Raw genomic sequence first — 26,858 nt, 5'->3', positions numbered from 1 at the left:
GAGTGATGCTCAGGTCTGGGCACCACACTCACACTGGAAGAAACTGAGGCCAGGCAAGAACGCACAAGAAGGGTGAATTTGTGGAAGGAAGGAGAGTCTGGAGAGCAAAGCCGGTGGCAGGGTGATTGGACCCGGTCACCTTTAACCACCTCAGTGGCGGCAGGAGGGAGATGAGTGTGGGAGGCTCTTGGCAGATTTAAAGAGTCAGAATGTGGGAGCGGAGTTCCCGTCGTGGCGCAGTGGTTAACGAATCCGACTAGGAACCATGAGGATGCAGGTTCGGTCCCTGCCCTTGCTCAGTGGGTTAATGATCCAGCGTTGCCGTGAGCTGTGGTGTAGGTTGCAGACGTGGCTCGGATCCCGCGTTGCTGTGGCTCTGGCGTAGGCCGGTGGCTACAGCTCCGATTCAACCCCTAGCCTGGGAACCTCCATATGCCGCAGGAGCGGCCCAAGAAATAGCAACAACAACAACAACACAAAAAACAAAAAGACAAAAAAAAAAAAAAAAAATGTGGGAGCAACAACAGCCCTGGCAGCTCCCAGAGGAACTCAAGGGCCTAGAAGCAGTAAGGCCCGTGAAAGGGCAGAGCTATCCAAGTGGAGAGAGACAATGGAAAGATCGGGAGAGGGAGGGGATGGATGGGGCTCTGGGAGCTGCTCAGAATACAACCCACAATACACCTCTTTGTTGGAGAGGCCTCAGCAGGGGGTGGGAAAGAGCAATGATGAAAAGAGGCTCTGATCCTGGGTTAACAAGATGCCACAGGTGGTCAGAGCAAGGCATTCTGGCAAAAATGGCTGAATACAATGTGGGGAGCATCTGTTTCTGCCACCACAGGAGGTAAGTGTGTAACCAGGGCAACAACAGCAGAGGGATGGCTAAAGGACAAGGCTCCAGGGAGCCAAGTGTAGCCCAGGGGTGGCAGATGAGGGAGCTGCTGCCCCTCTCCACTCAGGGCCAGCCTCCTGCCCCCACAAGATGAGAGCCACCCTTACCTTCCTCCAAGAGGTCTCTGACCAAAGGGTCCAGGAAGCGGCCAGTGCCCACACCCAGTGGACCAAACCATGCCATCTCCCAGGGTCCAGTCAGGGATATGAACTGAGGACATCTGCTCCCGCAGTAAGGAAAGGAGATGTATCTGTTGAACACCTACTGTGAACCAGGAGCTTTGGTGAGGTAGGGATGGCCCCTCCAGAGGAATCCCTCCTGGACAAGTAAGGGGGCCTCTGCTCACCCTACTGGGATCCTCGCAAAGATCCAGCGGCATCATCCCGCACTGGACACCCAGCAGCCACCAGCAACCAGGCAAGGAGGAAGGGCTCAGGTATACCTCACAGCAAAGAATTCTAAATCAGTTTGTGTTTTCTTGTGCTGTCAGCCATTGAGACTGCCATGGGAGGACCAGCCTCTGACTTGCTGCAGAGGACAGCAAGAGAAGAGTGGTGAGCTGAAGGTCTGCTACGGCCCCCAGTCACACCAGAGGTGGGAACATGAAGCAATTAAAGGAATCCAGCTGAATTCAAGCACAAGCCCAGAAATATGTCACCTGCCTCCTTGTATTTCGCTCTTCTGACTGCACACGTCCAGGTTCCAGCTCTCCCACATCTCCAGGCAGTCTCCCCATGGCTCTGGGGCAAGGTCCTATCCCTGCTCACCCAACAGCTCCTTGTCAGAGCATATGAACCAGGCTGCACAAGCAGCCCCCACAGGCAGTGGCCCCCTTCACCTGGAGAGCACCAGGACACACCACAGGCTATGCACCTCATGTTATCAACAGCATCCCAGGTCAGAATATAGCAAGTGTTAGAGTCACTTTAAGAAGGAGGAAAGAGGGAGTTCCCGTCGTGGCTCAGTGTTTAACGAATCTGACTAGGAACCATGAGGTTGTGGGTTCGATCCCTGGCCTTGCTCTGTGGGTTAAGGATCTGGCTTTGCCATGATCTGTGGTGTAGGTCACAGACGTGACTTGGATCTGGCATATCTGTGGGCTCTGGCGTAGGCCGGCAGCCATGGCTCCAATTAGACCCCTAGCCTGGGAACCTCCATATGCCTCAGCTCAGGTGCAGCCCTAGAAAAAGACCAAAAAAAAAAAGAGGAAAGAGGAGTTCCCATCGTGGCACAGCAGAAACGAATCTGACTAGGAACATGAGGTTCTGGGTTTGATCCCTGGCCTCCATCAGAGGGTTAAGGATCCAGCATTGCCATAAGCTGTGGTGTAAGTCGCAGACGAGGCTCAGATCTGGTGTTGCTGTGGCTCTGGCGTAGGCTGGCAGCTGTAGCTCTGATTAGACCCCTAGCCTGGGAACCTCCATATTGCTGCGGGTTCGGCCCTAGGAAAAAAAAAAAGAAGGGGGAAAGAGCTGGGATGGAAATGGAAATGTCAGTTCTGGCTCTGGGCTCTCATCCTACTGCAGGGCTACCAGAAGTACCGGATGGTGTAGCTCACTGCCCCCTGGGCCCAAATAGAAGGATGGTCTGGCTGCAGCCCAGGAACTCACCCCTAAAAAGCAACTTGCCACCAATACAATTCCCTAGGAAGTGGCAGATTGGCCCTGCAGGTGGGCTTCCTCTCCCACCAAGATTCTGTCCTCTGCCAGGCAGCACTCACTCTCCTAAACAAGGTTTTGTAAGAACCTTTGCCCAAGCCCACGTGTTCCTAGTGCAGTCACCTGGGCCCACCCACAGCTCAGAGACTGTCCAAGCAGAGGAGGGTGACAATTAAAGGCTGCTAAATGCGGCAGACAGCAAAGCGGCTGATGACATCGCTCTGTCATCAACTCCATAAGAACCTCTTCATCCGTCCTGCCTCTAGGAATAGAACTCTTGACAAAAGCAATGACATTAGGCCCACAACGTCACATTTCATGTCAAATGAATCACAGAATCTCCAAGTTGGCGGGACCATAACAGTCTTCTAGTGCGGTCTACAGATGGTGACTCATCTTCTGTGTCACTCCCTTTAGAAGCAGCTGCTCCAGCCCTCCTAGGGCCTCCTATAACAGGAAGCTCCCTCTTTCAAGGTGACTCTTTCTTTGTAGCCTCAAGCTGCTCTCAAAATCACAAAGGCCTTCCTCACATCTGGCCAACATATATCTCCCTATCCCTTCCAATATGACCTCAGCTTGGCCCCCTCTACTCCCGCACCTCTGGGCACTGGGTAAAAACTCACATTCTCCTCTCAAAATCAACTGTCACAGCCTTCTCCTTCCCAGGATTCTCTCCTCTTTCAAGACTCCTACCTTTGCTTCTAAGCAGGTCTGGCCAACAGCCCCCTAAGTGCATCACGGGTAAGCTCTCCACTTCTTCCTGGAGTCTAGCCCTAGAAGAAAACACTCCCAGCCAGCAGGAGCATCCCACTGTGCCTGACAGCTAGTCATTTCTGGGTCCTTGCCTAGGGCATCACCAGCAACCACTAGTGCTTCCCTGGGAGAAGCAGGCGAAAGTATTGGGAGCATATATATTGATGTACATCTTGTCCTCAAGAACCTTACAGGCTGGGAAGAAGAGAGATGTCCACAGACAACAGCCTGGGAAAGCACCAAAACAAGGAAGGCTGAAGCATGTGTGTCAGAGAAGACTGTGGGCATGCAAAGGCCAAGAACTCTGAAGCCAAGATGCCTAGATTCAAATCCCAGGCTGCCACCTTCTGTGAAGTTACTTAACCTCACTAGCCTCAGTTTACTCATCTGTAAAATGAGGCGATTACATCCCTTGGTGAGATTACTACAGAGATTAGACATGTTGGGTGTAGGACCCTCAGACCTGTGTCTGGTACTCAGCAGACCACACAACGGGAGCGGTCAGTACTATTCTTAATGGAAGCAGTCTTTGAATTCGATGATTGAGAGCTGGTCAAATTTCTAAGGCTGACATTGGGAGAAGGAAAATCCTGAGCAAAAGCATAGTGTAGGGAGTGAAAGGAACAAACATCTTGGGCCCATGGTGTGTAGACAATGGGGTGGAGCACGGGGCCTGGGCTGAGGCTAGAGTATCTAGAGTGTCAGCATCGTGGGGCAGGTGCTGAAGGAGGCTCCACCTGTGTGCTTCCTTCAACTGCCGGGCCCCATGTGCAGACGTCAAGGCAGGACTCTACACACTCCCTGGGTCAGAGGGCAGCCTGGGGTACTCTCTCATTCTGCCTTATAAGCTGACGCTCCTACTGCACAGCTGCAGGAAGGTTCTGTCCCCCACTTCTACTCTTCCTAAACTATGGCTCACATGTACCATGTGGAGCCCACTCTCTGGAATCCCAGATCTGCTCCAAATATCCCCAGGACACCAGGCTCCCCCATCACAAATGAGGACCACTCCAAAAGCCTCCAGTCGGTCTTCCTCCTGCTGGTCTCCCACAACACTTCCTGCTATACTTGCCCTTCACCATCAAGAACCCAGAGGGCTCCCTGTCACCTAACACACTGAATCCCCAAATAATCCCTGGCACTAACTACAGAGCTTCCAGCAACAAACACCAGGCCTGGCCAAGCCTTGTCAATCTCTGCTCTATTACTCCCAATCTCCTGTTGACTCTGGAGCACAGTCAGCAATGTGCCCTTCTCTGAGTTTCTCTCCTCTCAAGGCCCACTTCCTGCAGGAAGCCTTCTATTCAAGTCCACAGAAACCACTGAGCCTGACAGAGGGTTGCATGGGCAGAGCCCTTGGGGAACAAGCACACTGGCTAGGGCCTGGTGTACAAGAGAGACCACTATAAAGGGGCAGGGTGCCTATTAGAAAGGCATCGAGAGCTACAGCACTTAGTAGTTACTGTCAGGTGAGGAGCCTATACCTACAAGCCTTGCTGAGCTCAAAGTGGGGGATCCTTCATTTGCACAAGAAGCCCCCTCAAAATGGCATGCTTTCTTAGACAGGTTTTCTGGAACAGCTTTGCTCATTCCCCCAACCTACCCCACCCGGTCTTTTTAGGGCCGCACCTACTGCACATGGAAGTTCCCAGGCTAGGCTTTAAATTGGAGCTACAGCCGCCAGCCTAGGCCACAGCCACAGCAATGGGATCTGAACCTCGTTTGTGACCTACACCACAGCCTACAGCAACGCCAGATCCTTTAACCCACTGAGCGAGGCCAGTGATCAAACCTTGGTCCTCATGGATACTAGTCAGCATCGCTACCACTGAGCCATGACAGGAACTCCACTAGTCATGTTCTTAACCTGCTGAGCCACAATGGGAATTCCAGGGCCCTGCTCACTTAGATGGCCTTCATAAGAGCAAATGACTGTCACATGGCAGCAGACAGTTGGCTGGGTAAGGATAGGGGCAGGGCCCAGCCCTAAGAAGGGGGGCCAGTCCAGCCACCTAACCGGAGCCCCATGGCCCATGTTCGGACCGCCCAGGCCTGAGGCAGCATGTGCCTGCCAACCAACGAGGATTCATTCTGTGGCCATTTCCTATTCCCAGTCCTTTCTCCCAACAACCTCAAGCTTCATGGGGATAGGGAACAGGCCTTCACGTCTTCATCTTCGCCAGTGCACTTACTGGTAGGCAATGACCAGCAGAACATAGGCAGGTGCCTGGTCTCCAGCTCAGAGAGCCTGATCTAATGATGAGGCCTCCTCATCCAGGAAAACACCCCAAACAAATTCCTCCCAATCCAGAGCTCTCTGCAGATGATGGCAGAATCTGCTCTTGGGATCAGCTGAGCTCCTGATAACGGACAGATGCCTTCAGTGCCGGCCAGGGACTTGACTTGGACAAGGAACTGATGCTCTCAGCTTCCAATGAAGGGTAATGGGGGCCAAAAGCTACAAAGTGCCCTACTGTGCAGCAGAAACTGGCACAACATTGTAAATCAACTATATTTTTTTATTATTATTATTATTATTATTGTCTTTTGTCCTTTTAGGGCCGCACTCGCGGCATATGGAGGTTCCCAGGCTAGGGGTCTAATCGGAGCTGTAGCCGCCGGCCTACACCAGAGCCACAGCAATGCCAGATCTGAACGGCATCTGCGAACTACACCACAGCTCACAGCAATGCCAGATCCTTAACCCACTGAGTGAGGCCAAGGATCGAACCTGCAACCTCATGGTTCCTAGTCAGATTTGTATCCACTGCGCCATGATAGGAACTCCTCAACTATATTTTAATTAAAAAAAAAAAACAAAAAAAAAAAAACAAAAACGGAGTTCCCGTCGTGGTGCAGTGGTTAACGAATCCGACTAGGAACCATGAGGCTGCGGGTTCGGTCCCTGCCCTTGCTCAGTGAGTTAACGATCCGGCGTTGCCATGAGCTGTGGTGTAGGTTGCAGACGTGGCTCGGATCCTGCGTTGCTGTGGCTCTGGCGTAGGCCGGTGGCTACAGCTCCGATTGGACCCCTAGCCTGGGAACCGCCATATGCCGTGGGAGCGGCTCAAGAAATAGCAAAAAAAAAAAAAAAAGACAAAAAAAAAAAAACCAACCAACAACAACAACAAAAAAAACCGTGGCACAGTGGGTTAATGAGTTGGCTTGTCACTGTGGAGGCACCAGTTGGATCCCCCCACCCATTGAAGTGGGTTAAGGTTCCGGTGTTGCTGGCAGCTGTGGTCACAGCTCCAGCTCAGATATAATCTCTGGCCCAGGAACTTCCATATGCTGAGGGTGCTGCAGTAAAAGAAAAAATAATAAATAAATTTTATTTTTTGCTTTTTTAGGGCCGCACTTGCAGCATATGAAGTTCCCAAGCCAGGGATCAAACTGGAGCTGGAGCTGTGGGCCTATGCCACAGTCACAGCAACAAGCAGCATCTGCAACCTATGCATCCTCGGATGAAGCCTGTCTTTGTCCATCAGAAGGTACATGAGTCATCACCACTTCCTTCTGGTTTTATGCACTTGTTCACAACTGTGGAGGCTGCTTTCACGAGCGGGGCTCCATTTCTACTATCAGATAAATGTGGTGCTGTACCTGTCTTTTTATCCCCACCTTCAAGAGCTTCCTCGGATGAAGCCTGTCTTTGTCCATCAGAAGGTACGTGAGTCATCACCACTTCCTTCTGGTTTTATGCACTTGTAGACTATGCAGCTTTTCATCAAACTGCAAGTATATTATATACAAGAGAGATTGAAAAATTAGTCCTGAGTGTTTAAATCCACCACTGGAAGAGTGACTAATCCACCTATACCTTTTCTATGGAGAATTATGTGCTATTGGGTAACTTTTAGCTCTTTAAAGAAAAAGGGGGGGGGTGAAATTTAACAGCATCACTTCTATGAGAAAGTCCCATGGAGAAGTCGGGTCAGAAAGGCATCTCGTGTACTCCTCTAGGAACCTGTGATTGCCATTCAGCGTGCTCCAGCATTGTCTGGTTTCCAGATTGGATCTGGAGCTGCTGTTGGATCACTCAGGCATACTTAGGATTCCTCTAAATGGGTCCAAGCTGCAGTCCACGAGCAATAACAAACTACCCCAGAAACTGCTCTTTACTCTGTGCTTAGTAATGGGATTTGTGAAACACACTAAGGTGTTCATTACCTGTGACTTTTTAAGAAGTCTTCTTTCTCACTAGTTGATGTGGAAGAGAGAGCATGTGACACAGCCAGTATGTGGTGGAGTGCTAGGGTAATCCTGTTTACAATAAATCGCCTGAATTTCAAAAAAAAAAAAAAAAAAAAAAAAAAAAATCTGGAGTTGCTTGGAGCAACGCCAGATCCTTAACCCACCAAGCGAGGCCAAGACTTGAACCCTGATCCTCATGGATACTAGTCAGGTTCTTAACCTGACAAGCCATAATGGGAATTCCTTAAATAAATTTTAAAAATAAATTAATTAATAAATAAGTTTTTTAAATTTAAAAATTAAAAAAAAAAAAAAAAAAAAAGTCTAGGGAGTACCCCACACCCTCTGGGAACTCCAGATTTATGCCACCTGATTCCAGGAGAGCAGAAAGCAGTGTCTCAGTATCCAGTTGGTGGCCACAATAGGAGCAGAAAGCCTGAGTCCATTCCCCACCCTACTCATCTGTCATTCTCTCATCCTCAGACAAAAAGCCAATTAGAAAGACTGTGCGACCTCCAATTAGATAAACTGCTTGATCAACACTGCCAGAATCAGGAACTCTTAAGCAAACCTATGGACTTCTTCCTGGAAAGTGTCTTTCCTTTGTCAGCATCTCTTGGAGAACCTCCCTCCTTCCTGTAGCTAAGCTACACCACACAGAGCTCCAAGGGTAAGCCAAGCACAGCCCTGGTGCAACAATGCCTCAGTGAGGTCTTTTGATCCGTGATGAAACCTGGCCTAAAGGGTAAGCAGCCCTCTCACCCTCTGTGACCACCCCATCAGAGTCTGAGCCTCCTGGCCAGTCAGTATTTGTTTTGTTGAATCCATCTGGAGCAAGGATGAAAACGTGAAAAACTTTAGGGGAGGAGTTCCTGCCATGGTGCAGTGGGTTAAGAATCTGACTGCAGTGGCTCAGGTTGCCAGAAAGATTCAGGTTCGATCCCAGGCCTGGCACAGTGGGTAAAAGGATCCAGCACTGCCACAGCTGTGACATAGGTCACAGCTATGGCTTGGATTCAATCCCTGGCCTGGGAACTTCTATATGCTGTGAGGGTGTCCATTAAAAAATAATAATAATAAATAAAAACTTTAAGTGAGAGATGGACAAAGTCCCAGCTTGTCTTTGGCCTGTGGTCAGTACAGAGCTGACCTGAAGAGGAGGGCTTCCCTCCCTTCCCCACACCACACTGATACACAGGACTCGGGGATGCCCCTCGAGAGGGCCAGCTCCCATGCCCACTGGAGGGATCCTTCACTGACCCTCCCACATCCCAAAGCTGAGAGGGAGGGTGATGGAGCACAGGATCTCAAGCGCTGAAAGCGCTTGGCCTCCATGAGGCTTTGGGGCAATTCCTGTAGGAAATGCTGCTATGGACCAACTGGCTGAGTCCAGGGAGGGCCTAGTCCAGGCTGTTCAAGAGGCACAGACAGCAGCACAGGCTTGAGAGAAACACTGTGGGGAGCCCTCTGCAAAGACCACTTGAGGGAAGGGCCCTCACTCACTACCTTGGCAAAATCCTGTCATTCTGCAAAAATTACCTCAACTCCCACATAAAGCCATCACACATTCTGTTCTTCACAATCTCTCCAACTACAGCATTTTATTCCAGCTTGCCATGCTTGCTGTTTCCTTGTCTCCTACCCAGTCAGCATCTTGCCTAAGGGCCAACCAGTTTTTTCTTGTTCTGCACTTCCCTTCAGCTCCCAGCAGTGCTGAAAGCTGACAGATCTTTTCAGGCAGCAGGACTATCAATGGAGCCAAAGTAACAAACTGGTGGCCTGCTTGTTGAATAAGGCCTATCAGTGAGCATCCGCTGAGTTAAACACAAGGTGCTGCCTAAATATGTGAATTACATTTCAACATTTTTAAGATCAGATTTTCTGGCCTTTTCTTTTTTTTTGGCTGCACCCGTGGCACGTGGAAGTTTCCAGGCCAGGGATCAAACCCACACCACCACAGAGACAACACCAGATCCTTAACCCACTGAGCCACAGCAGGACTCCTCTGGCTTCTCTTTAAAAAAGTGGACTCGGTGTACCGAGTCCTCCCTACTTTGTGGCAAAACCAGGCCGGGTTGAAAAGCAGCTATTTTGCTAGACAGGGCATGGTTACTAGCTTGCCCCCATCCTCTGGGGCAGATACTATGGTGGCCCTGCCCCACTTCCTCTCAGCCCACCCCTGAGCTTGCCTGCGCTGTCGCTCTGCAGGTACTGGAAAAGAAATTCTTGACTCATACAAGAATCACTTCATTAATAATTACCCTCTCTCCTGTCCCTCAGTGGTACAATTCTTTTCTTTTTTCTTTTTTTTTTAAGGGCCGCACTCACGGCATTTGGAGGTTCCCAGTCTAGGGGTTGAAGTGGAGCTGTAGCTGCCGACCTATGCCACAGCTACGCCAGATCTGAGCCACATCTGTGACCTATATCACAGCTCACAGCAAGGCTGGATCCTTACCCCTCAGTGGTACAATTCTGAGGCACAATCCCCATGATTATTCACAGGGTGCTCTGTGGAACTGAGTTCCAATGACCCACAGTGGCAGTCCACTCCTTCATGTACCCTTCATTATCTTTTTTCCTTTCTGCCTCACTTTCCCCACCCTCCACTTGTGCTTAATGGAACCACATCCCAATTAAACTATCTGCTCCCAAGTCCTTGTCTCAGGGCTCACTTTTGAGAGAACGCAAACTAATATACTCTACTAGTCTCACCTTACCATTTTCTACATCACCTGCCTGGCCCCAAGAACATGGTCCTCATAGCATGTCCCCTTGATCAAGGCTACAGGATAGGAACCCCATCCCTACTCAAGGGCCTCCCAACATCCAGGGACAGGGCAGACTCACCTCTCCAGAGTAACTGTACTTGCCCCTGAGGATCTGCCGGTACAGCCTGGTGCGGTTGTCATCCTCAAAGGGCATGGTGCCACTGAGCAGGATGTAGGCAATGACGCCCAGTGCCCACATGTCCACGGAGTTGGTGTAGGGCTTGCGGACCAAGACCTCAGGGGCAATATACTCGGGTGTGCCACACGTAGTCTTCATCAGGCAGTCGTCACCCTTCTTGCGGGCACTGGCCAGGCCAAAGTCGGTGATGATGATCTTGGAGTCAGTGCCTGGATGGTAGTAGAGCAGATTCTCAGGCTTGAGGTCTCGATGTGTGATTCCCAGTGCGTGCAGATACCGGACGCCATCCAGCACCATCTGCAGCACCCGAGTGGCGTCACGCTCAGTGAAAGAACCCTTGGCGATGATGCGGTCAAAGAGCTCTCCACCAGTGGCCAGCTCCATCACCATGTACACGCGCTCCTGTGTCTCAAACACCTCCACCAGCTGGATGATGTTGGCGTGACGCACCCGGCGCAACACACGGAGCTCTGACTCACACACCTCCCGCCCCTCCCGGTACTTGGTTTCAATCATCTTAATGGCATATGGCTGCCGGGTTGCCCGATGCTCCACACGTACCACCCGGCTGAAGCTGCCTCGGCCAATCAGAGCTTTGATGTCATACTTGGCCGTCACGCGTGGGTCGAATTTGGCCCTGTACTTAGCCACCCTGGCTCTGCGTGGTGGTTCTGAGGGAGGCTCTGTGCGGCCGGTAGTGGGGGCACCAGGGCAGGGGTTGGCACGTTGACTGCCTGCTGGGAAGCCAGCTTTGAGAGGGCCAACACTTTCCACCTCTGTGATGAAGTGCTTGTATACATCACTCTTAGTGCCACTGAAGGGCTCCACCTTCTTGACCAGATCCAGCTGGACATCCTTGGGCGGCTCGGGAAGGACCTTGCTTGTCCCACAGCCCATCACGGACACGGGGGCATCCTCTCTAGCGAGGCTGGCAGGACCTGCTCTGCAGGCAGTGCCCCGTCTACACCTATACAGACAGAAGAAAGGACAATTCAGCATAGCCAGGGACACTTGTGAAGGGATACCAGCCATCCTCCTCACCCCTTCTCCTTGCCCCTGGATAAAGCAAGCCTAAAGACCTGACTCTAATATGGTTCCCTACAAGGGAGGATGGCTTTGGCCCCTGTGTGCTCGGCGCACCATGGAGGATCTAAATGAGACTGGGTCTACATGGTCCTGATGCAACCATCTCCCTGGGTCTGATTTTTTTTTTTTTTTTTTGGGGGGGCCACATCCTTGGCATGTGGAAGTGCCTGGGCCAGTGACCGAACCTGTGCCACAGCAGTGACCCAAGCTGCCGCAGTGACAACACCAGATCATAACCCTCTGTGCCACAAGAGAACTCCTCCCTGGGTCTGATTTGCATGCTGCTCTTCAACTTGGAAGAAGGGCAAGAACATGCACAGGCTCTGCTATTGCTGTCCCCACCCTCCTCCCTACTCCACCTGGGTCCCTTATCATAGGCGAAGTCCTATGTTTTTTAAAGGTTAAAATCATTCCTCTTATTACTCTGACTCATCTTTTATGAAACAGCAGTATAGAGTGTTGGAGGCCCATTCTCCAACACTATCACCCACGAGGCTTCTCCAAGGCCCCTTCCCTCATGGATATCTTCCTTGCCCTCCAGGCCTCCTGGGCCTGTATGAGTTAATTCCCTCATCCCCTGCAACAACCACCACCACCCACTGCCCTGCGTCTCTGCACTAACCTCACTCTTTCCTGGATGGCTCCCTCTAATTTACTAATCTTCAGCTTGGCAGTTTAATATCCTGTTCCAGGGCCTATCACTTCCCCAATTTACCACACAGATGGCTAAAATACCACAAAAGTCCCAGAACTAGCTAAAATCAATCCCAATGAATTGAGGACCACCAGTCTTACTTAGCACACTGCCACCAGGTAGCCACCAAACTAATTTGGGCTTCACTTAAGAGGTAGAGGGAATCTTGACCTCAGAAAGGACACTAACAACTTCATCCATATGAGACTCAGGCTGTGGATTGGGGTAGTCTGCTTCCCTGGGATGAGGATCCAGGAGTCTTCCCCATTTGTTTCCCAAAGATGTTCTGACTATTAATATATTGTAGCTGGTGGAGCCCTGGACAAGAAGTACTGAAGTACCACTTCTATTACCTTTTTTTTTTTTTTTTTTGCTTTTTAGGGCCGCACCTGCAGCATATGGAGGTTCCCAGGCTAGGGGTCTAAGTGGAGATGCAGCTGCCAGACTACGCCACAGACACAGCAATGCCAGATCCAAGCCACGTCTACGACACACACCACAGCTCACAACAATGCCAGATCCTTAACCCACTGAGCAAGGCCAGGGATTGAACCTGCAACTTCATGGTTCCTAGTCAGATTCATTTCTGCAAAGCGGCGACAGGAACTCCCACTTCTATCACTTCTATCTAGGCTGCCCTTCTCTATGTCTATCCAAGGGCCCCATGGGTGAGAATTTCCTATTATTTATGACATGCAGAATTGGGGATAAAATGATTAATTCAAAGAAAATATTTACTGAACACCTACTGGGGATAGGAGAATGAGTAAGATGTCCAGTGCAGGTTATATTTTAACATACCTAAAACAGGTAATTCATGTCAATAAACTCATAGTCTAAATGAAGAGCAAAAACTAAATGAAGAGCAGAACATAAAAACAGGAAATTCTGCATGCTGCCAGCAAGGTAAAAAAAAAAGAGAGAGAATGCTGTTGCCTGGTGAAATTCAGGTTGTCAGGAGAACTCAACAATGTAGGATGATGGTGGTGACAGTTAGTAAAAGTCCTTACTTGGAGATTTTCATCAAATATGTGGTTCAGAAGCTACTCTCTTCCCTGAACTAGTGCTCTATACTTCAATATCTTATTTTCAAAGCATAATGTAAACATATACAAAAGGAAATGTAAAGAAAAAAACCCTCAGTTTTTCTTTCATTAAAAAGAAGAAAGAAAGAAAAAAAAAAAAAAAAAAAAAAAGAAGTGTAGCTGTGAACAGGAGGAGGGTCAAAGTGGACTGAAAGGGCAGCCCAGACAGTGTGGTGGAATGGAGAACTGACAGGGACTGGAGGCCAGACATAACAGGTGAAAGGAAGGAGTAGATGGCACCTCAGGCCCTTGATCGGGCTCCTGGGCAGAGGGGCAGGAGTGCAGCAGGAGGGACAGGTTTGGGAAGCAGTGGGAAGCGTTCAGTTCTGGATGTGTTGCAGTGGGATGGCTGGATGCAGAATCTAATGGTCAGGGTCAGAGATTCCACGCTACCAAGGGGCAACACCAACCCAGCCCCACTCCCCTGAAAAGCCAGTGAAAGATCCCATGAAAGGCAGCAGAGGGAAACTCAGGGAGGTTTTGCTAGGGCACCTTGAAGGTCACATAGAACCCAAAGAGAGGCCCTGAGAGAGTCGAGGGCCTGAATTCAAGATGGTGGCCATCTCCTCCAAGGAACAAGCTTACCTCTAAAACATAACCAAGACCTTGATTACCAATCCATCAGATAAAAAGACCAAAGATCAAGGGCTTAGCTTTTAATCATATGTCACTATGACTCTCAGCAGAATGAGACTGATCTTTCCTCATGTAAGTGGAAAAGATTCCTCGACCAATACAGTTCTCACCCAAATGCCCAGGAGATCCCACGTAGCAGCTGAGGAAATCATATTTAAACAAAGGCATTTAGAAACAGGGTTGTTTTTCACAGAGACCAAAGATAGAACTGTGGACTTTGGGAGTTCCCGTCAAGAACTGTGGACTTTGGAAGTTCCCATCATGGTGCAACAGAAACGAATCTGACTAGGAACCACGAAGTTGCGGGTTTGATCCCTGGCCTCCCTCAGTGGGTTAACGATCTGGTGTTGCTGTGGCTGTGGCATAGACCAGCAGCTGTAGCTCTGATTTGACCCCTAGTCTGGGAACCTCCATATGCTGCAGGTATGGACCTAAACAACAACAACAACGAAATAAAAATAAACTAATTAAATTAAATTAAATTTAAAAAAGAACCAGGGACTTTGGAATTTTGCTGTCTCATCTCTTTTTCAGGGAAAATAAGACTCAATGCAGCTCAGGAAAACAAAAAACAGCTCTTGGGTCAGGATTCCTGAGGCAGAACATGGGCCCTGACCCCACAACACCATACCGTAGCAATGTCTACTACCATTCAGAGAGAAGAGAAACTGCATGATTGACCCGGCATGGCTACTCAGATGTTACTTCTTCCTGGTGAGAAGGAAGAACCCTAGATCCACAAGATTACTGAGTCCAGGTATACCCACAGCCTTTTTGTTTAAATCTGCATACCTAGTCTGGTCCTGATGAAAAAAACTAAGATTTACAAAAGAAAAGACCTGACTTTTCACTTTAAACAAAGCCTGAATAAGAATCTCGAGTCAGCAGTACAAGAGCCAAGGATTTTCCCGCCTTTGACCTTGCTTCTTTGCTTCTGTGACACAGTTTCTCTCATATTTGTTCCAATTAGAAACTCTTCAAAGATAGGTGGATGCTAATACTCCACACTTCCAACAAGACAGATCCAGAGTGGAGGAGAAAGGATGCCAGCTCTAAGAGCAGGGAACTGCTGATAATCTCCAGGTGATCAGGGCTGCTCCACACTCCAATCACATCTGTTAAATTCTCTTTTCAAGAGTTCCCTGGTGGCCTAGCAGTTAAGGATCCAACACTGTCATTGCTGTGGCACAGGTCTGACCCCTGGCCCATGAACTTCCACAAGCCATGGATGTGGCCAAAAAAAAATTATCTTTCCTCATCAGTTAAGTGAAAAGGCAAACATAGGGACAAAGGAAGTGGCTGGCAAACCCCTCCTGAGAAGAAGGGCAAACTTCTTCTGTCCTCAGCTCTCTCTCCTGTGTGTGCCCCCAGCAGAGCACCCAGGCTGGGAGCATGGGTGGGTGGCGATGAGTGAGGAAAGCCTTAGGAAGCCACCACCCAGGAAGGTCACACTATGCCAGCTCTCACAAGTCACCATCCTGTTTCATGACACCAATCCTAACAAATCTTTCATAAAGTATTGAACCCTCCAGAGTCAGCCTCTACACCCTCAAGTCCCAGCCTGATCCAAAGCACTCCTCAAAGAAGGTAAAGGTGCTGGACAGGGTGCAGCACTAACACTCTACAGAAACAAGAAGCCAAAAAGGTAGAAACTTGTCCAAAGCCAGTCGACAAATGGATGATGACAGCTAAGTACAAACTCAAACCTGGTTCTCCATCCAGAGTTCCTTCTACCAAACCAGAAAGACTCCAGGAGTGCTTGGGGCCCAGACAAGCTCAACCTCTCCAGGTCAAAGCCTCAATTCTTCCTCATACCACACAGCTGGTGAATCACTGAACATTTACTGAGTATCTTTTCTGAAGGGCATGTCTTCCAAAACCTCCATTCCAAGTACAACCTTGGTCACACTGCTCGCTGCTATACTAGATTACCTCTTCTTTTTTTTTTTTTTTTTTTTTTGGCCTTTTGTCTTTTTTTTTAAGGGCCGCAACCTGCAGCATATGGAGGTTCCCAGGCTAGGGGTCCAATCAGAGCTATAGCTGCCGGCCTACACCACAGCCTCAGCAACGTCAGATCCCAGCCGGGTCTGTGACGTACACCACAGCTCATGGCAATGCCGGATCCTTAACCTACTGAGCAAAGCCAGGGATCGAACCCGCAACCTCAAGGTTGGTTCCTAGTCGAATTTGTTTCCGCTGCGCCACGATGGGAACTCCCTAGATTACTTTTGATCACTAGAGTTGGCAGCCTCTTGAGGGAAAAGGCCACTTCTCAGGTTTCTAGAACCCTCTGGTTCCCAACAAAGTGCTGAGCTCAGAGTAGCCATTTGAAGTTTGTTAACACTTAATGAAAGATGGTCTGGCTCTCAGATTTCTTTTTGCTGCAGGGCAACAATCCCAGAACCTCAGAAATTTTCAAGTGGCAGGAAGAGGCCAGATTGGTGGATAAACCAGAGTCATGCTCTTTGGACACTTGTATAAATGTTCTCAACAACAAAGGAAGCCAGAGATCTTAGGTCTGTTTGGGTCTTACAGATTGTTACCTGAACACCAAAGCAAGATTGTCTACAATTGGCCAGACCCATCTGTGGGGAGGCCAGGGGCCTAGGGGGAGGGGACAGGCGGGGATGGATCCTGAGACAATTTTCCTGGCTACAGGAGTGTGTGGATGTCTGCCAGGCAGGGCCCACAGGCACCCAGCCCAACACCTCCTAAGACTGTTCTCCACAGCAAATGTTTCACCTTCAAAGATCTCTATATTCCACTCCTGCATTTTGAAAGAATGTCTATTGAAATGAAGTAGGCAGTAATCTCTCAGGAATCCCAGAAATAAGTAACTTAAACAGCACTTCTAACCATCATGAGGCAAGCAGAGACGGCAGGTGAAGAAGCCTGTCACTTTAGACCAAAAAACCCTGAACAAAGACCTCTGCAACCTTAGAAGCAACCACACAATTGCTTTCTAAAACAGGGACACCAACATGAGACCCAGAAATTTCTTTCCTTTTTTTTTTTTTTTTCTCTTAAAGGGCTGTACCCGTGTTATATGGAAGTTCCCAGGCTAGGGGTCAAATCAGAGCTGCAGCTACCAGCCTAGGCCACAGCCACAATGCCAGATCAAAGCTGCATCTGTGACCTACACCAAAACTCATAGCAACATTGGATCCTTAACCCACTGTGCCAGGCCAGGGATCAAACTCGCATCCCCATGGATACTAGTCGGATTTGTTGCCACTGAACCACAACGGGAACATCCATAAATCCATTGATACTGACAAAGAAAGTTAAGTCATGGCTCAGTGGAAATGAATCTGACTAGCATCAATGAGGACACAGGTTCGATCCCTGGCCTGGCCCACTGGGTGAAAAATCTGGCGTTGCCGTGAGCTGCGGTATAGGTCACAGAAGTGGCTCGGATATGGTGGTGTTGTGGCTGTGGCCGGCAGCTACAATTCCAATTTGACCCCTAGCCTGGGAACTTCCATATGCTGTGGGTGTGGCCCTAAAAAGACAAAAGAAAAGAAAGATATCCGTCAATTTTATTGAATGGCTTTGTGCTGGGATCCATGTTCCTGATGTATTAAGTAGTTAAAATATTATGTGATGCATGTGTTCAATGAAGCATTAAAAAAAAAGGTACAGACATTTACATGGCAAAAAAATATCCCGGAAAGGTAGAAAAGAAACTGTTGACAGTGCCTGCCTCTAGGGTATGGAAATTCAGGGAAACAGGCAGAAGGAAGGAAAAAAGTAAGGGGGACTTTTACTTCTCACTTTACATACTTCTGTGCTCTTGCTGTATTTTAAAATTACCACATAATACATTTTTCTTCTGATGGGCAAAAAATAGGTTAATATAGGACACTTGTGAAGGATACAAGTGGGCAGTCAGGAGGGCTCTGCCTTGAGATCTAAATGGGCTACATTTTTACGATTAAAAGAAAAGTAGGAAGTGCAAGAAGACCACCTTCCTCTTATTCCTTTGTAAAGACATTGTAGAAAAATGGGGCGCAAGGGGATAATCATGCTCCAGGTCTTCTGTGAGCTGGAGGATAGGCTGCCAAGTGAGGATCTGGGGCTTTGTGCAGGAAAAAATTCAAAAGCAAGCCACAGAAACGTGAAATCAGAAACAGACGTTCCATAGACTGAACATGGTCTGTCTCAGAAGATGAGAGTGTCCCTGGGAGAAACAACCTCCACGGACAGAACGGGACATCTCAGAAGGCTAGAGGCCCAAATATTACATTTTCAACGTTAAAAAATAGATATAGGGAGTTCCTGCTCTGGTGCAAAGGGATCAACAGCATCTCTCAAATGCCAGGACACAGGTTCAATCCCCAGCCTAACACAGTGAGTTAAAGGATCAGGTGTTGCCATAGCTGCAGCTAGGTTCCAACTGTGAGCTGTGGCTCAGAGCTGATTTCTGGCCTGTGAACTCCATATGCCACAGGGCAGCTTAAATAAATAAATAAATATGCATATGTACATACATATATACACACATATATAGTAGAAATGTACAGACTAGTATATGCATTAGAAAGAAAGTTGGAGGAATAAACAGCAAATTATGCCAAATATATGCCAATTATTAAAAAATGATTAGTGTTTGTATTTAAAGACACAGTTCACTATTCATTTTCACAATGTTTTAACTTTTAATATTATTTCATAATAAAAATTATCACAACTTTTTTTTGGAATATTGTAACTCAGGACCCGACTTCTCAAGGACTCTGGCTATGTACCACTTCTCTACATGGTAATAACTAGTGAACAGAGACTCCTGCCTTGGTGCTGAGAGAGAGTGACAAGTTGAAAAGTTTGTTTTGTCCTCCTCATTTTATCCTGACCCCAACTCCATCTGAAACATCCCACTCACTGCCCATCCCATCATCAGAAATACAGACTCTGGCAATGTACCTGGGGTTCTCCTTCCAAATCCCAAAGTTCAACCCGCAAATATTTACTGAGCTCCTGCTGTGGGCCAGGAACTCTGCCAGGGGCTGTGACAGACAAATAGAAGGCAGTTATAATCTCTGCTCTCAAGGAACTTACAGCCCAGATTGTTCCAGACAAATGGTCCCCTCATCCATTACTCTTATGGTGCCCTGTGAGGCCACTTCAAGGCTTGAAGCCTGGAAGGAGTCCCTCTGCAATAATTTTCCCATAGAAAATGAAAATAGCACATTTTTCTACTTTAGCATCACATGGGATACCATGGCAACAGAGGGCTGTACCAAGAATTAGCTCAGTGATGACCTAGCCAACACAAATTGGCTTAATACTCACTGAGTAAGATTCTTGGAAGTAAAGAAAGTTCAAATAAATAAGTCTCTCTCCAGGTCTCAACAAGCAGAAATGTCTCCCTTCTTTCAGGGCTGTACTCCTCAATTTTTCTCTGTGTATCCTGGGGTCAATGAGACAGCTATTCTCAGCTATTTCAAAGCTTAAGGGTCAATAATTTGGCACACCTATAGCCAATTCACATCATACAGTTGGGAAGCTGTGAAGAGGATCAGAGTTGCCCACATAACATGCTCACATTTATAAAATAAAACAGAAGTCCAGGAGCTCCCATCGTGGCGCAGTGGTTAACGAATCCGACTAGGAACCGTGAGGTTGTGGGTTCGGTCCCTGCCCTTGCTCAGTGGGTTAACGATCCAGTGTTGCCGTGAGCTGTGGTGTAGGTTGCAGACGCAGCTCGGATCCTGTGTTGCTGTGGCTCTGACGTAGGCTGGAGGCTACAGCTCCAATTCGACCCCTAGCCTGGGAACCTCCATGTGCCGCGGGAGTGGCCCAAGAAATAGCAAAAAGAGGAGTTCCCGTCGTGGCGCAGTGGTTAACGAATCCGACTAGGAACCATGAGGTTGCGGGTTCGGTCCCTGGCCTTGCTCAGTGGGTTAACGATCCGGCGTTGCCGTGAGCTGTGGTGTAGGTCGCAGACGCGGCTCGGATCCCACGTTGCTGTGGCTCTGGCATAGGCCAGTGGCTACAGCTCCGATTCAACCCCTAGCCTGGGAACCTCCATATGCCTCGGGAGCGGCCCAAGAAATAGCAACAACAGCAACAACAACAACAACAACAGACAAAAAGACAAAAGACAAAAAAAAAAAAAAAAAACAGAAGTCCAAACCACTCTCTCACTCACTTAACTGTGAACTTCTGAGTGGCAGAGAACCTCAGTACATAGTTAGGATTTCACAGACACTAGTACCTTCAAGGGTATTCCATTCCAGGTGGGGTGCAAGTCTAGCTCAGTGTAAGAGGTAAAAAGATTTCCTGAAAGCTGCACTTCCTAGAGCTCATTTATACCACTTAACAAGTGCAGCAGCTGCAATTAGAACTGGACGATGTACTTATTCAACAAACCCCCTCTCCAGTGAGTCAACAATCCAAATCTCTTCTAGGGGAACAGCCAATAGCAACTGCCCTGAGTAGAAGCACAGTTTTGTCAGAGCTTTTCCTGATGACCAGAAATTACCTCAAAGACATTGTATAACATAAGTAGCTTCCTACACAAAGCTTAGCCTGAAGAGCAAACAGGCTTACTAAGACAAGATCTCTTTTTGGCAAGGGACACACTCTGAGAAGAACAGCGACACTTCCATTTCCTGAGTTCCAACTGTGCTAAGCATCTTATATGCACTCTCACTCCTTTCTGCAACCACATAAAGTAGGCATCATTATTCCTATTATGGGATGAGAAAACTAGGACTCAAAGAACCTTAAGATCTCATAAAGGTCAAGAATTCAATCTAAGGAGTCCCTGTAGTGGAGCAGCGGAAACCCGACTAGGAACCATGAGGTGTGGGTTCGATCCCTGACCTTGCCCAGTGGGTTAAGGATCCAGCATTGCCGTGAGCTATGGTGTAGGTCACGAAGCTCGGATCTGGCATTACTGTGGCTTTGGCATGGGCTGGCCGCTGTAGCTCTGATTAGGCCCCTAGCCTCGGAGCCTCCATATGCTGCAGGCATGGCCCTAAAAAGCAAAAAAATAAAGAACTGAATCTAAGTCTTCTAACTCCAAAGCCCACCAAATCACCCTGCCTCCCCAAGGTATGGGCAATGAGACTGCAACAGGAATTATGTGCCACAAGGCAGAGCTAGCCCTTCCCACTGAACAAAGACCCAACAGTTTCCTGAAGCAATGACAATGATCTTCAACCAGGGATCAAAGTAAAGTCACCTGGGGATTTCTTTTTTTAATGTATAGATTCCTACCAAAATCCAGATATTCTGAATCAAAATTTCAGAGACTGAAACTCTTTGTTTTTCTTTTTTTTAGGGCCGCATGTGTGGTGTATGGAAGTTCCCAGGCGAGGGGTCGAACTGGAGCCGCAACTGCCAGCCTACAACCACAGCCACAGCAACTCAGGAACTGAGCAGCGTCTTTGACCTACACCACAGCTCAAGGCAGCACTGGATCCTTAACCCACTGAGTGAAGCCAGGGATCTGGTGGGGTTTGTTACCACTGAGCCACAATGGGAACTCCGAGAGAATGAGACTCTTGAATTTGTATTCTGAAAAATCACCCCAGGAGATTTTAGACAACAAGGTCGACAAGGCTGCACCACCTACCGCATGCACACGTGTGCATGTACAAACAGGACATTCGCATTTGCTGGGCCCATCTCAGGCCCTGGCCCCTGAAAGGTGCTCAAAATAATATAGCCGAATCTATATCCATTCTCAACCAGCAACCTATCCCAGTTGGTTCAGCTCCTACTTTATGCCAGACACACAGCCAGACACTCAGAGGCAGACAGAAGACTCAATCCCCAGACCAACCATCAGGTGACACAACACAATAAACTCCAACATGAATAGAAATTCAGAGGAGTCAGGGGTTCCATGAGAAGGGAGGCTTTTCCAAGGAAATGAAATCTAAGGCAGATTTTATAGCTTTTTTTTTTTGCTATTTCTTGGGCCGCTTCTGCGGCATATGGAGGTTCCCAGGCTAGGGGTCAAATCGGAGCTGTGGCCGCCAGCCTACGCCAGAGCCACAGCAACGCAGGATCCGAGCCGCGTCTGCAACCTACACCACAGCTCACGGCAACGCCGGATCGTTAATCCACTGAGCAAGGGCAGGGACCGAACCCGCAACCTCATGGTTTCTAGTCGGATTCGTTAACCACTGCGCTAAGGCAGATTTTAAAGGACAGATGTAAATTTTCCATAGTGGTGGGTGGAGGTGGGGATGAAGGAAAAGAAAAGTATTACCATGCCCGGGTGCGGCCCTAAAAAGACAAAAAAAAAAAAAAAGTACTACAAAGTGAGAAAATTGCATATCTAAAGCAAGAGTGTATTAAAACAGAACTAAAGGCAGGTTCACATACCCCCCAAAACAATGTAAACAGGAAACAGAAGTGGCTAGGATTTCGGGATTATACCTCTATCAGATTATGAAGAGCCCTGAATGCCTTGCTATGAGCTTTGGCCTTTATCCTGTAGGTACCACGGGGCCAGTTTTAGGCAATGAAGGATTTATTCAGATTTTTCATGTGGGAATTCAACTTCATAGCCTCATGGAGGGAGAGTGAGCGTGGAGGAGTTGGACTTTGCCTGCTTTTATAAAAGCAGAGGGACAACTAATTTACAAGGCAGGCGAACCGGACGGACTCAGACCTACTCTTCCCCTCAAAATAAACAAGGAAGCGACCAGCCGTCCTCCGGGCCCCCTGGCGTTTGTTCGCAAAGGAGTGGGTGTGCAATAGATGCCGGACATGAGAAAGTAATGAGGACAACCGGGTCAATCCACTCTGACCTACGCCGGCTGGTTGAACAGAAGGCGAAACAGCAGACCATGACCACCTGGCTCTTGCGGCCTCAGAGACGGGCTACCCAACGCAGCAGCAAGTCTCAAGGCCAGTCCAGCCTCGAATACCGGGGCCCTCGAAGAGCGGTCTCCTGGCCTGCTCCCTAGTCCCGTAGGCCCCGGCGCCCCGGGCACGAGCCGAGGGCTCTCAGCTGGATAGGGACGGGCCCAGTGCTCCAAGAAGCGACCGTTGCAGCAGCTCGTCAGCCCCTCCCACCCATGGGGCCGTCGCCTGGGCCCAGCCGCCTCACCTCGCACGGGCGGCGGGCTCTTTGGCGTCTGAGCACCTGTGCTGACCCTCTCCGGGCTGCGGTTACGGCACCCGCCGCCGCCGCCGCCGCAGCCGCCGCCATCCTCAGGCGTCAGCGTCGTGGCGTCATCACAGCGCGCGCTTGACGCCAAAACAAACTCCGTACGCCCACTGGGCGGGGCTGGGAAGGACTCCGGAGGGCAGGGCTACGCGCTCGGAGCGTTGTCTGTCAGTCAACGCTTTCAGGGCGGGGCTGGGCTCTCTCCCGGGAATAACGGGTGAGTCTTTGTGTCGCTCCGAGAACCTTGAACTTAGGTTTGGCAGTCACAGTAGATAGTGGGGAGAATGTTTTAAGATCCTTGTTAGGGAGTTCTCCTTGTGGCTCGGCGGAAACTAATATAACCAGCATCCATGAGGACTCAGGTTCCACCCGTGGCTTCGCTCAGTGGGTTAAGGATCCGGGTGTTGGCATGAGCTGTGGCGTAGGTCGCAGAAGCGGCTGGGATCTGGCGTCGCTGTGGCTATGGTGTAGGCCTTCGGCTACAGCTCCCTTTAGACCCCTAGCCTAGGAATCTCCATATGCCGCGGGTTCTGCCCTAAAAAGGAAAAAAAAAAAAAGAAAGAAAGAAAGAAAGAAAAAGATTGTAGTTAGGAGAGAGGGTGCTTTATAGTGCGAGATTGGGGATATAGTGCAATTCAACAGAAGTTTCTGGAAGTTCCTCTGGAATTATGCAAAGGACAGTCTTAATTTTTTTGTTTGTTTGTTTGGTCTTTTGTCTTTTTAGGGTCGCAGCCGCGGCATATGGAGGTTCCCAGGCCAGGGGTCTAATTGGAGCTGTTGCCGCTGGCCTACGCCAGAGCCACAGCAACGGCCAGATCCAAGCCACATCTGCGATCTACACCACAGCTCACAGCAACGCAGGATCCTTACTTAACCCGCTGAACAAGGCCAGGGATCAAACCTACAACTTCATGGTTCCTAGTTGGATTCGTTTCCACTGTGCCGAGATGGGAACTCCAGGACAGGCTTAAATTTAATTAATAAATTATTTTTTAAACTACAGTTAAAATAATTCAATTGTAAATCAACTATAATTAAAAAATAAACTAAATAAAATAAAATAATTCAGGCACTCAGATATGTTGAATTTGACCTCCATCACAGAGGAGTTGCAAATGGTTAACTTAAAGATCGATGAAATCAGTTTTAGGCCAACTGTGTAGTAACATTTTTTTTTTTTATTGTTTTTCTTTTTAGCCAGGCCCAGGGCATTCCCTGGCCAGGGGTCAATCTGAGCCACAGCAGCGACCTGAGCTGCTGCAGTGACAACAGCAGATCCTTAGTCGGCTCTCCCACAGGAGAACTCCTTGCTTTATTGTTTTTGTTTTTGTTTTGTTTTTGTCTCTTTAGGGCCGCACTTGTGGCATGTGGAGGTTCCCAGGCTAGGGGTCCATTCAGAGCTGTAGCGGCCAGCTTCCACCAGAGCCACAGCAACACCAGATGTGAGCCACGTCTGCAACCCACACCACAGCTCACAGCATCACTGGATCCTTAACACACTGAGTGAGGCCAGAGATCAAACCCAAAACCTCGTGGTTCCTAGTCGGATTCATTTCCACTGCGCCACAACAGGAACTCCCTCCTTGTTTGTTTTAATTTTTGTTATTATTGTTACTGAATTTAAGTATATTCTGAAACTGCACAGCAAATACATTAGAAAAAAAATGTTACCACTGATGATTCTCCTATAGGATCGGAATTATCTCACTACTTTACAATCAACCCAGATTTCAGGGCGAGGGAAATAGGTATCTCAAGTGATAAGGGGATTTTTTTTTTTTTTTTTTTTTGTTCTTTTTAGGGCTGTACCTGTGGCATATGGAAGTTCCTAGGCTAAGGGTCCAATCTGAGCTATAGCTGCTGGCCTACACCACAGCCACAGCAACGGGGGATCCAAGCCAGGTCTGTTACCTACACCACAGCTCACAGCAATGCCAGATCCTTAACCCACTGAGTGAGGCCAGGGATCAAACCGGAATCCTCATGGATACTAGTCGGGTTTGTTACTGCTGAGCTACAAGGGGAACTCCAAGAAGGGGATTATAATCTCCATCCATCTTCATTTCATTCTGTTCATTTATTAAAATCTTTACTGAGCACTTACTTCATAACATGGGATTGCCTTTGTATAAGCTAATTTTGTATTTTAAACCTAAATATGTATTAACACCAATAAAATATCACAGTCTGTTTTATATAGTAGGATATCACAAAATATTTTATTAAAAAAAAAAAAAAAAAACACCTTAGGAGTTCCCATCATGGTGCAGTGGAAATGAATCCAATAGGAAACATGAGGTTGCAGGTCCGATCCCTGGCCTTGTTCAGTGGGTTAACTATCTGGCATTGCCACAAACTGTGGTGTAGGCCGGCAGCTGCAGCTCTGATGTGACTCCTAGCCTAGGAACCTCCATATGCTGGGGGTGTGACCCTAAAAAGACAAAAGGCCAAAAAAAAAAAAAAAAAAAACCCTAAAAGTTACTTCCAGGAGTTTCCATTGTGGCTCATCAGCTTAAGGAGCAGATGCTGTCTCTGTGAAGATGCGGGTTTGATCCCTGGCCTTGTTCAGTGGGTTAAGAATCCATCGTTACCACAAGCTGTGGCATAGGTCACAGAAGAGGCTTGGATCTGATGTTGCCATGGCTGTGGCGTAGACAGGCAGCTTCAGCTCCCTTTCAACCTCTAGCCCAGGAATTTCCATATGCCGCAGGTGTGGCTGTGAAGAAAAAAAAAGTTACTTCCACATGTTTAGTATGATGATTAAGGGAAGGGACTTAGGGACCAAATAAACTTGGGATCATATCACACCTCTGACACACAATCGTGTAAGCTTAACATCTCCCCTCCTTAAGCCTAGTATTTTTTAAGCCTCTATATAATAGGCATCATAATCGACTTCAGTAATTGTAAGTGTTGAAAATAATATAGAATTCCAAGGTTGAGAGAGGTTAGAAAGCCGCACAACACCTCTATTTTACATTTGGCAAATTAATTCAATAATTCACTTCAATATTGACTCCTTGCTATGGGCAGGTGCTGGTCTGTGCTCTGGTGAAAAACATGGTGCCCTGAGATGAAGATGTATATTGATGCAGAGGGGACTGGGCTTAGGATATTCAGCCCCCAGACCCTCCTCTGAACAATAAGCTATTCCATGTTGCAGAGCTGCAAATGTGATAAGCGCCATTACCATGATGCTCCGGCCTGGGCAGCTGTGTCTAGGGCTCAGTCCATTTGGCTATCAGCCCACCCCTTTCCTCCAGCTCTGGGATAAAACACACAAAGCTCTTAAGCCCCTGGCCAGAAAGCAGATTCTATCCCCAGCCCCACCCCCACGCACACACTCCAGGTCACTCAATTCCAGGGAAGAGCAGGGACTTAGGGAGCAAAAACCAGGGGAAAGTAGGTCACAGCAGGAGGATGGTAATCCCCCTGATGGCTGGCCAATGCAGCCCCTGCTGCTGCAAGCGGGCTGCTCCTGGTCACCCACCAAGAGTGGCTCTGGGAAGACTTTTGGGGTTTGGAGCCCCAGCACCACCCTTCCCAACAGTAAGCCCAGGTTAAGGAGGCTGCCCCAAGAAGACACATCCTCCATTCTGAAGTCATTCTCAGTCCAAGCTCTTGCTGACTATAAAACTTTTTGTGCAAGACTAGAGATTCTATTTTTTCATTCCACACACTCTCACAAATGCACTTATTATACTCATCCCTAGGTTGGGTGCTAGAGATACAAAGAGGACCCTTGGGGAATCCACAGTAGGGCATTCAAACCTGGACCCAGACACTAACGGGCCAGTGAGCCACTGCTATGAGTACTGAGACAGAA

At 48.5% G+C, this 26,858-nt stretch overlaps 1 protein-coding gene across 7 annotated transcripts in view; it reads right to left on the bottom strand.

The window, feature by feature from the left end:
* Positions 1–23,091, bottom strand: part of PSKH1 (protein serine kinase H1) — a 31,837-nt gene extending 8,746 nt beyond the window's left edge. For 2 of the 7 annotated variants that reach the window (XR_014805780.1, XR_014805778.1), the window contains exons 1-4: positions 22,973–23,091; positions 10,342–11,368; positions 7,471–7,581; positions 6,922–7,032 (exon numbers count right to left, since the gene is read on the bottom strand). Coding sequence is in view for 2 of the 7 variants with exons in the window: in XM_021094115.2 (XP_020949774.1) it covers positions 7,501–7,581; positions 10,342–11,298 (1,038 nt within the window). In the remaining 5 variants the exon portion in view is untranslated. Of the gene's footprint in view, positions 1–5,814; positions 5,900–6,379; positions 7,582–10,341; positions 11,369–22,972 lie in introns of those variants that run through there. The other 5 variants (XR_014805781.1, XM_021094115.2, XR_014805779.1 and 2 more) reach the window with 4 other exon arrangements.
* Positions 23,092–26,858: the final 3,767 nt, after the last annotated feature.

Source organism: Sus scrofa, chromosome 6 (genome assembly GCF_054392235.1).
Source record: "Sus scrofa isolate SSC_HxYL_T2T_F1_AM1 chromosome 6, Sscrofa_HxYL_maternal_Yorkshire_Landrace_v2.0, whole genome shotgun sequence".
In the NCBI taxonomy this organism is placed as follows: domain Eukaryota; kingdom Metazoa; phylum Chordata; class Mammalia; order Artiodactyla; family Suidae; genus Sus; species Sus scrofa.
Note: the sequence above shows the minus strand (reverse complement) of the source record. Positions and strands in the feature narration are given on the sequence as shown.